This window comes from Heptranchias perlo, chromosome 42 (genome assembly GCF_035084215.1).
Source record: "Heptranchias perlo isolate sHepPer1 chromosome 42, sHepPer1.hap1, whole genome shotgun sequence".
NCBI classification, from domain to species: Eukaryota; Metazoa; Chordata; class Chondrichthyes; order Hexanchiformes; family Hexanchidae; genus Heptranchias; species Heptranchias perlo.
The window spans coordinates 8,799,635-8,810,082 of record NC_090366.1 but is presented as its reverse complement, the minus strand read 5'-3'; the positions used below and the strand labels follow the sequence as shown (position 1 = coordinate 8,810,082).

Here is a 10,448-nt window from a genome sequence, read left to right as displayed (position 1 = left end):
TCACTTCCCGTCTTTGGGTCTCAGAGAAGATTAGTAAATAGAACAAGAAATCGCAGAGCTGGAGCAAACTGATCAAGAGCAAAGATTGATCAGTATCGTACGGGATGGAAATGGTGTTTTTATTTAAAATGGATTGTGGTTTGGAACGGGAACATGGCACTTTCACCCTTTTGCTACCAGGTGGAGCCACACTGTACTTGAACTCTGTTTAGCAATCATTGCCAATTAAATGTATGGCTGGAAATTGAAAGTCGCGATTACTCCAGCTCCCAGTGTATAAATTAGATTTGGTTATTTGATGCTAATCACATTCTGAATGATAGAAGATGCACTTTGCTGTGATCTGTAATTAAATAGTGGGGATACTTTATAATACTCTTTAATAAATTGCCTTTGCTTAACCCTGCACAGTCAGTCCTGTGAAGAGTTTTCTTATGTTTCTAAGACAGTTTAATGAAGTTTTCGCAAATGAATCTTTATTATGTGGGAGGCTTTTGCTTCGCAGAAATACAAACAATTAGAAAGGTCGGCCTAACAGGATACAGTGTCCATATACAATGATATAGGGAGGCATCAGCAGAAGGGGATAGGTAAAGGTGAGACTGAGTACAGTGATACAGAGAGACACCAACAGAGGGAGAGAGATAAAGGTGAGACTGAGTACAGCGATACAGAGAGACACCAACAGAGGGAGACAGATAAAGGTGAGACTGAGTACAGCGATACAGAGAGAGACACCAACAGAGGGAGATAGACAAAGGTGAGACTGAGTAGTGATACAGAGAGACACCAACAGAGGGAGAGAGATAAAGGTGAGACTATGTACAGTGATGATGTGGAGATGCCGGTGATGGACTGGGGTGGACAAATGTAAGGAATCTTACAACACCAGGTTATAGTCCAACAAATTTATTTTAAAATCACAAGCTTTCGGAGATTATCTCCTTCATCAGATGAATGAATGAAAAGGTTCTCAAATCGCATATCTTATACGATGTTGGGACAGCATCACACCAATCAAAAGGTGTCGTTGTTATTCAAACAGGCCAGTCACGGAGAACAGCACGTCCCAGTACACTAGATATACATTGTGTCGATTACACAGGCAGGCAGAAAGAAACTCAAAATGGCAGAGAGAGAGAGAATTTTAAAAAACATATAATTTTTTTCCCCCTTTTTGCTGGTGGGGTTACGTGTAGCGTGACATGAACCCAAGATCCCGGTTGAGGCCGTCCTCATGGGTGCGGAACTTGGCGTTGTCGTGTGTCTCGAAGGCCGCCTTGGAGAACGCTTACCCGAAGATCGGTGGCTGAATGTCCTTGACTGCTAAAGTGTTCCCCGACTGGGAGGGAACCCTCCTGTCTGGCGATTGTTGCGCGGTGTCCGTTCATCCGTTGTCGCAGCGTCTGCATGGTCTCGCCAATGTACCATGCTCCGGGGCATCCTTTCCTGCAACGTATGAGGTAAACAACGTTGGCCGAGTCACAGGAGTATGAACCATGTACCTGGTGGGTGGTGTCCTCTCGTGTGATGGTGGTATCCGTGTCGATGATCTGGCATGTCTTGCAGAGGTTGCCGTGGCAGGGTTGTGTGGTGTCGTGGACGCTGTTCTCCTGAAAACTGGGTAACTTGCTGCGAACGATGGTCTGTTTGAGGTTGGGTGGCTGTTTAAAGGCGAGCAGTGGAGGCGTGGGGATGGCCTTAGCGAGGTGTTCGTCGTCATCGATGACATGTTGAAGGCTGCAGAGAACATGGTGTAGTTTCTCCGCTCCAGGGAAGTACTGGACGACGAAGGGTACTCTGTTGGTTGCGTCCCGTGTTTGTCTTCTGAGGAGGTCTATGCGATTCTTCGCTGTGGCCCGTCGGAACTGTCGATCGACAAGTCGAGCGTCATATCCCGTTCTTACGAGGGCGTCTTTCAGCGTCTGTAGGTGTCCATCGCGTTCCTCCTCGTCTGAGCAGATCCTGTGTATTCGTAGGGCCTGTCCATAGGGGATGGCCTCTTTGACGTGGTTGGGGTGGAAGCTGGAAAAGTGGAGCATCGTGAGGTTGTCCGTGGGCTTGCGGTAGAGTGAGGTGCTGAGGTGCCCGTCTTTGATGGAGATTTGTGTGTCCAAGAAAGAAACCGATTCTGAGTAGTCCATGGTGAATTTGATGGTGGGATGGAACTTGTTGATGTTATCGTGTAGTCTCTTCAGTGATTCTTCGCCGTGGGTCCATAGGAAGAAAATGTCGTCGATGTATCTGGTGTAAAGCGTTGGTTGGAGGTCCTGTGCAGTGAAGAAGTCGTGCTCGAACTTGTGCATGAAAATGTTGGCGTATTGGGGTGCGAATTTGGTTCCCATGGCTGTTCCGTGTGTTTGGGTAAAGAACTGGTTATCGAAGGTGAAGACATTGTGATCCAGGATGAAGCGGATGAGTTGTAGGATGGCATCTGGAGATTGGCTGTTGTTGGTGTTGAGTACTGAGGCTGTTGCAGCGATGCCATCATCGTGGGGGATACTGGTGTAGAGTGCCGAGACGTCCATCGTGGTGAGAAGTGTTCCTGGTTCAACTGGTCCGTGGGTGCTGAGTTTTTGTAGGAAATCTGTAGTGTCGCGACAGAAGCTGGGGGTTCCCTGTACGATGGGTTTCAGGATGCCCTCGACGTATCCAGAGAGGTTCTCACACAGGGTTCCGTTGCCTGATACGATAGGACGTCCGGGTGTGTTGGCTTTGTGTATCTTTGGGAGGCAGTAGAAGTCTCCCACGCGGGGAGTACGTGGGATGAGAGTGCGTAGGATGCTTTGAAGGTCTGGATCGAAGGTCTTGATCAGTTTGTTGAGCTGGTGGGTGTGTTCTTTGGTCGGATCTGCGGGTAACCGTCTGTAGTGTTCCTGGTTGTCCAGTTGTCAGTATGCTTCTTTGCAGTAGTCCGTTCTGTTCTGTATGACAATGGCTCCTCCTTTGTCCGCTGGTTTGATGACGATGTTTCGGTTGGTCTTGAGAGGGTTGATGGCGTTGCGTTGTGTTCGGGTGACATTCTGGACTGTCTTCTGAGTGCACCTGATGAATCTGGCATTGACGCATTTCCTGACAGCTTGGGCATACATGTCAAGCTGAGGGTAGCGACCCTCCGGAGGAGTCCAGTTTGACTCTTTCCTCTTCGGTTGCTGTACCGTGGATCCCTCTGTCTGCTGTTCTGGATCATTGATTGTCTCATTGGGTTCGCTGTTGAAATCTTGGGGTTTGTGGTAGAATTCCCGGAGCCTCATTCTCCTGATGAATTCCTCTGTGTCCGCCGCGAGACCGATGCGGTCCATTTTGGTGGTGGGGCAGAAATTGAGCCCTCGGCTGAGAACCTCGATTTCGTCTGGTTGAAGGATGTGGTTGGACAAATTGATGATAGACTTCCCTGTGGTTGTAACCGTGGTACCGGGGGAGGCTTGGTTGATGCTGGTGGTGATGCCGAGTTTCTCAAGCTTCCTGCTCTTGGTTTTCATGTAGGCAGTGTAGTTCCGTTGCCTCGTCTGTTTGGCGGTATATCGTAGCTGGTCTGCTGTGTCCTGAGTACAGGTTGAGAGTATGGACTCTATCTTGGTTTCTTTTGAGTTTCTTTCTGCCTGCCTGTGTAATCGACACAATGTATATCTAGTGTACTGGGACGTGCTGTTCTCCGTGACTGGCCTGTTTGAATAACAACGACACCTTTTGATTGGTGTGATGCTGTCCCAACATAGTATAAGATATGCGATTTGAGAACCTTTTCATTCGTTCATCTGACGAAGGAGATAATCTCCGAAAGCTTGTGATTTTAAAATAAATTTGTTTGACTATAACCTGGTGTTGTAAGATTCCTTACATATGTACAGTGATACAGAGAGACACCAACAGAGGGAGAGAGATAAAGGTGAGACTATGTACAGTGATACAGACAGACACCAACAGATGGAGATGGATAAACATGTGACTGAGTGCAGTGATCCAGAAAAGGTAACCAGCAGAGGGAGATAGATTAAGGTGTGACTGAGTACAGTGAAAGAAACACCAAGAGGGAGGTGGATAAAAGTGGCACTGAGTACAGTGAGTGATAGAGACACCGATAGAGGGAGAGAGATAAATGTGAGACTGAGTACAAAGACACTGAGAGACATCAGCAGAGGGTTATAGATAATCATTCTTTGCTCTATGCATTTGCTTTAAGGAGGTTGCTGAAGGAGCAACGTTGATGTTTGGCCAAGGTTTCTGGAGAAAATATGGTGGTTACAGATTTCTGGATTATCCGTAGTTTGCGAAGGGATTAAGGTGAAACAAGGAGACATTTCACACTAAATGGAGGTTTTATCCACCTTTAATGAAAATTTACATCCTACTGAGCTTGCTTCAAAGAATGTCCAGACAATTTCTCCTTAATGGCTGTAGATGTGTCATTGACACAGAGACAAAGGAGGTCATTGTAACATTCCACTCTGGTATAAAACAGGCGATATCGGACGGGATGACCATTATACACCTCGCCCGATTTTCCCATCCCATAATCGCCTCTTTTACACCATGGCTAAAAGTTAAAATCACCTCCAAAGACATTGGATTCGGGCAGGGATTCGGGATGTTTGGATAGTAAATTCGGTCGAGATGTAAAACAGGCAGCCTACTCGCTCCCTTCCCATTCCCGCCGGGAGGGTTAAGTTATAATTAACCGCCCCGTGAAAACAAGGCTGTGACTTTGTGCCTATTCAATATTTGGACCATATTTCAGTCCAGGCCGGCCTGTGAGTCTGTTTGTCCCTTGAAGAATTGAGGGGGTAGGGGGGGAAATCAATGTTCACTTTTACCACCGGGCGGATAACGGGCGTTAGTGGATCGACGGCCCGATTGGAACATTGGAGTGAAAACGGGTCAACGACTGGCTAAAGCCTGTTTTGCGCCTGGCGGTAAAATTGAAAATGCATTCTTTCCAACTCACAATTTAGCTTATAAAGGACAGAAAATCAGGCGCAGAGAAATATTTACCGTCCCTAGCGCTGTTTCAGTCTCAGCCCCGTCTGTAATTCAGTTACTTCCATCACTTAAATGATTTAGCGATGCGAGTAAAGGGATATTTCACCGCCCTCTTCAGCTCCTCTCTGAATTTCCTCTGGGTCAGTGCATATATGGAAGTGTTTGTACAGGAACTCAGGTAGAAGAGCATCGTCCCTGACCCATCGGCGATAATTACCGGGTGGCTGTAACTAGGGTAAGAATGACTGTTGGAGATTTCTATCAGTAAGAAAACAGAAATCTTGGTCATCCACAGCAGGATAAAACTGCCCGATACAGCGAACAGCAGAATGATGGACCTCTGCCGGCTGGCCATCTCTGGGTCTCCTCGCTGGTCCCCATTACTGGGGCCTCAGAGTCCCCTGCGTGCTCGATTCGCCAACATGATGTGCCTGACCGTCAGAGCGTTGAACAACAGGATCAAGATGTAGGGGGTCAATGGGTTCAGCAGGTGGTGGACCCAGAAAAATGCCACCCAGCCGGGCAAGGTGAAGAAGTCTGGTTTGGTGGCGCAGCCCCAGGGTATACCGTCCATGGTGCCGTAAGGTTGGTACTTAAAGTAAAAAGGAACATTCCTTAAAACGCTCACCACACACACGGTCGTTATCACCATGGCTGCTGTTTTCTCGGTGCAGTATCTGGCTTTCAGATTGTAGTAACAAATGGCCACAAAACGATCGAAGGTGAAGGCGATGGTGAGCCAGACGGAGCAGTCTATAGCAGCATAACCCAGCGTGCCGTTGACACTGCAAACTGCCGTGTAGGACAAGAAGGAGAATGGGAAATAGCTGTAATAGAGGGAGGTGAGTATTATACCGAAGATAACGACCAGTAGATCCGCTGCTGCCATGGAGACCAGGTAGAGAGAAATACCTTTGGAGAGATCGCACTTTCCACAGGAGAGAATCACAATTGTCACTAAATTAGCTGAAAGAAGGAAAGAGAAGATATTGGAAATTGAGAGATATGGCGGACAGTCAGTTCCATATGTTTCAGTATGACCCAATGCAAGAATAGGGGGTACCAGGTAAAATAGGCATAGTAAGCTTTTCTTAATATAAAATATATACACACACATATTAAAGACTAATTCTGCAGTGGTTGCAAAAGTACACGGAGGGTCCTGTACCTCATTAACCGTACATGAGAAGAGATAACTTAATAGTAAATCAGTTCAGAAAATGTAGGGGAGTAACCGGTATGAATAGGGTGTGTTATGAATGTACTGGGAAGAGAAAAGACATTGAAGGCTACAGAGAACAGTAATGAGTGCTCATGTGTGGGAATATCTGCAGTGTAACACACAACCTAAGACATTACTGGGCATGTGCACCAAATGGTAGCAGCTAACCTCACCACTAAACGAGCTGACCTATCAACAGCATTCACATAGAATGTATGTATTATACCCACATTTATCCTCCACCATTGACCCTATAAAAGATACAAAGTACCCGAACTCCTTCAGGGACTTCAAACTAGTCTTGCTGAGGTTAACGTGAACAGTCAGGGCAACACGCCTATGACCGCCTGACGATAAGTCCTCTGCACTGAGTTATAATCGGTACCAGTCTAATTGGATAGCTCTTTCAAAGAGCCGACACAGGCATGATGGGCCGAATGACCTCCTTCCGTGCTGTAAGATTTGATTATCCTAAATCCCATTCCCCACTTACACGAAAAGGTGAGGGGCCCAGAACGAAGGGCTACAGATACAAGACTAAATGGAAGAGATTGAGAACAGAGGGCAGGTGAAGTATCCTTACAGGGAGAGTTATGAGCCCTTGGGTCTCACATCCCGAGTTATTGGTTGAGGCAGAAACTATTCCAACATTAAAGATTTGATTGGTAGGTGGATGAAGGCAAAGAGGATGGAGGGAAATGGGAACAGAATGGGAAAATGTGATTATATCGCTTTACCGGGGTGGAGAGTAACGTCCATGTAATTCTATGTGATGAATCTCTCCACATTTTATTTTTTTCAAATGAACTAGAAATTATGTTAGAGCACAAACTCGCGTCTCTGACTCTAGTCTGCCTTTTGGTTTAGCAGAGATGTTAAATCCTTTAAATAAACAGGTTAGTGCTTCCTTTAAAACAACAGAGAATGCCACACACAATTAAATCCAATAGTCCGCTCTAGCCTGTACTTTTGATCCGATGGCATTGCGAGGTTTTCAACAGAGCATGCAAGCCTTTCAATAAGGGACAACAGATCGAAACAAAAGCTGGTTGCTTGCTCATTGATACAGAATCATAACTTAGACAAGGGTCTCGCGCTGATTAAAGCCCATTCATAGGCTCATAGAATAATACCACACAGAAGGAGGCCATTCCACCCATCATGCCTGTGCCGGCTCTTTGAAAGAGCTATCATATTAGTCTCACTCCCCTGCTCTTTCCGCATAGCTCTACAATTCTTTCCTTTTAAAGTATTTATCCAATTCCCTTTTGAAAATCACAATTGAATCTGCTTCCACCGCCATTTCAGGCTGTGCATTCAAGATCTAAACAACTTCCTGCTTAAAATAGCCTTCTCATCTCCCTCTCTGGTTCTTTTGCCAATTATCTTCAATCTGTGTCTTTTGGTTACCGACCCTCCTGCCATTAGAAACAGTTTCCACTTATTTACTCTATCAAAACCTCTCATAATTGTGAACACCTTTATTAAATCTCCCTTTAACCCTCTCTGCTCTAAAGAGAACAACCCCAGCTTCTCCAATCTCTCCACATAACTGAAGTCCCTCATCGCTGGTACCATTCTGGTACATCTCCTCTGTGCCCTCTCCAAGGCCATTCATTGAACCTGAGGGCAGTACATTGATATCTATGTTACAAAGTCATCAAACAAATATCTTACTTTAAAACACAGACAGAACAGCAAACACCACATTTAATGAGATGTAGGGACCTGTTTACCTGGAATACAGATGATTACAAGACAATTTTCAAAAACAAATAAGATCTGTAGAATTACTGGTCCTTGCATTGTTACTGACAGGCGATCTTATTCACTTATTCTGCAGATACTTCGAGTGTGGATCAGATCCCCAATTGAAAGCACAGCCTTATTTTTGCGGATAAAACCCTCTTGTGACACGGTTGGGGTTAGTTCCAGTCACTTGAACCACCTCATTAAGGCAGCGCCTGTTATATTCAACATTCACTGGATGCTGGGATATTCCACATCGGCCTTTTGGCTAAGATCAAGTGTGTTCCTAATCGGGCTTATTTGGATCTGAGCGGATTGGAACGCTGGCTGCGACCTCATGCGCTCGCAAAGTGCGGACTTTGCCTTGACTGGTCGTTTCGAGTGCTGGCTCCGCCCCTAAATTTGCATAGGGACCACATCGATACTGCAATGGCAGGGAAGGGCACCCAGGCAGTCGGCCATGGTGTACCAAACACCGTCAGGGTGACGGTAACGACAGTTGAATGTGTTACGCCGATAGATCGTGAGTTTTTCGTTAAACGAGTTTTAATCGACTGCTGTGGATTCAAAGCGACGGACATCTTCTGCCTACAGGATTTCCCTCGAAGCGGACATTTTGACGTCACCTTTAAGACCGTCGCTGGATGCCAGAAGCTTCTTCAGGTCTTCGAGGAGAAGGGGAGCGAAGGACCGCTGGTGATTCTCGCTGCGGAGCCGCTCTTTACCCTCCCAACGCAGAGGAATCGGAAGCTGATTGTACACATGTACAACCCACACATCCCGGTCATCGATGTGCTGACGTTCCTCGCCAGACACGTCAACGGGGCGGAGAACAGCGTCGACGTCACCGACCAGTTTGGGATCTGGACCAGCAAGAGGGAGGTCACGGCAACGTTGAGAGTGGACGACCACGGCAACATCCTCCAGCTTCGCCATCGGAGGAAGTCGAGGGTACATCATGTACGTGGGGCAACCCAGAGTCTGTCGCACCTGCGGCAAATCCGGCCACGTGGCGGCCTCCTGCACTGCAACCGTCTGCAAGAACTGCAAGCAGGAAGGACACCAGACTAAGGACTGCAAGGAGAGCAAGCGCTGCAACCTGTGCGGGGAGGAAGGCCATCTCTACAGGGTCTGCCCCAAACGCAGCTTCAGCTACGCCCAGGCGGCCAAGAGCAACTCAGCGGAGGAGGAGGGGGCAACAAGCAAGGCCGCCCCAAAGAAGGCCAAGAGTCATCACCCGGCCGCAACCTCCTCCAAGAAGTCCCTGGCCCAGGAAGACAAGGAGCGAGGAAAGGGTCAAGCCGAAAACTGCCAGACCCCGACACCCAGCTCTGAGCCTCCCCACCAGACGACAGAGTCCATGGACGAGGAGGCAGCAGAGGGAGGATGGCAGCTGGTGAGCAAGAAAAACAGAAAGAGGAAGCCAGAGGAAAGGAAACGAGACCCTGCCGACACTACACCAGGGGTTAAAAGAGCACTCGAGTCGCAGTCGGACTGCAGCAACTACCCCGTGTCTGACGAGGAGGAACGACTGGAGCGAAGTGGTCAGACGTACCACCGAAAGCGGCAAAATGTCCAAGGTGACACCGACGCGATCGGCAGCCCCCATCTCCAGAACACTGGGAGTGACAACGCCTCCAGTACCCTCCAGCTCCGGGAAGCCGGCAGCATCATAGTGCCCAGCGCACACCAGCTCCAGGACACCGGGAGCAGCACCGCAGAGAGCGAAGAACGGCTCCGGGAAACCGGGAGATGCAACAACGAAGAGCCCCAACCGATCGAGGATCGCACGGACTCTTCACCCGACACCACGCCGCCGATGTCACCCCGGCGGAACGACGACCCCCTCTCTGAGGCAGAACAGAACTCGTACCTCAGCTCAGGGAGCGTGGAACACTTTCCACAGATCACCGGGATGCAGGGACACGGCCAAGAGCTGGAAACAGCAAACGGACTGTCGGGTGAGACTTTAAACTGTTGTTAAAATGGGTCTGAAAGTCGCATCCATTAACGTGCGTAGCGTTAAATGCACTACGCGATGTGTGTCGACCTTGGATTACCTGGCCAAGGTCAAGAGCGACCTGCTGTTCTTACAGGAGTGCGGCCTGCCACATCTCAGCAATTACCGGCAATGGTAGCAGCGGTGGGCCCACGGGCCGTCGATCTGGTCGGGAGGCAACGATAACCGTGCCTCCGGCCTGGGGATTCTGCTGAGGGGAGGCAACTTCACCATCACCGAAGTAAAGGAGGTGGTGGGGGGTCGTCTCCTCGTAGCTGACGTAATGTACAAAAACGCTCCGCTCCGGCTGATCAACGTGTATGCCCTGACTCTGAAGAGCGAGCGGCTGGCCGTCTTCCAGCAGCTCCCACTGCTGCTGGCGACGTCCAAGCCGGTCATTCTCGGCGGTGACTTCAACTGCATCATCGATGCGGCTGGACGATCCGGCAGAGCCGACAGCAAACTGGACACCACGTCCAAACTCCTGATGGAAGCGGT

The 10,448-nt window shown here is 48.5% G+C and overlaps 1 protein-coding gene across 1 annotated transcript; it reads right to left on the bottom strand.

Annotated features, from left to right (window-relative positions):
- Positions 1–5,371: 5,371 nt before the first annotated feature.
- Positions 5,372–8,008, bottom strand: LOC137306126 (probable G-protein coupled receptor 139). The gene is made up of 2 exons (XM_067975185.1): positions 7,939–8,008; positions 5,372–5,946 (listed from the first exon to the last, which is right to left on the bottom strand). Exons 1-2 carry the CDS (start codon positions 8,006–8,008, stop codon positions 5,372–5,374), a joined length of 645 nt encoding a protein of 214 aa, XP_067831286.1.
- Between the last annotated feature and the right edge of the window lie 2,440 nt (positions 8,009–10,448).

Coding starts and splice junctions, on each gene's coding strand:
- LOC137306126 (XM_067975185.1), bottom strand. CDS start 8,008: ATGCAAGGACCAGTAATTCTACAGATCTTATTTGTTTTTGAAAATTGT. Junction 5,947..7,938: donor TGTAATCATCTGTATTCCAG/GTAAACAGGTCC, acceptor TCCTTCTTTCAG/CTAATTTAGTGACAATTGTG.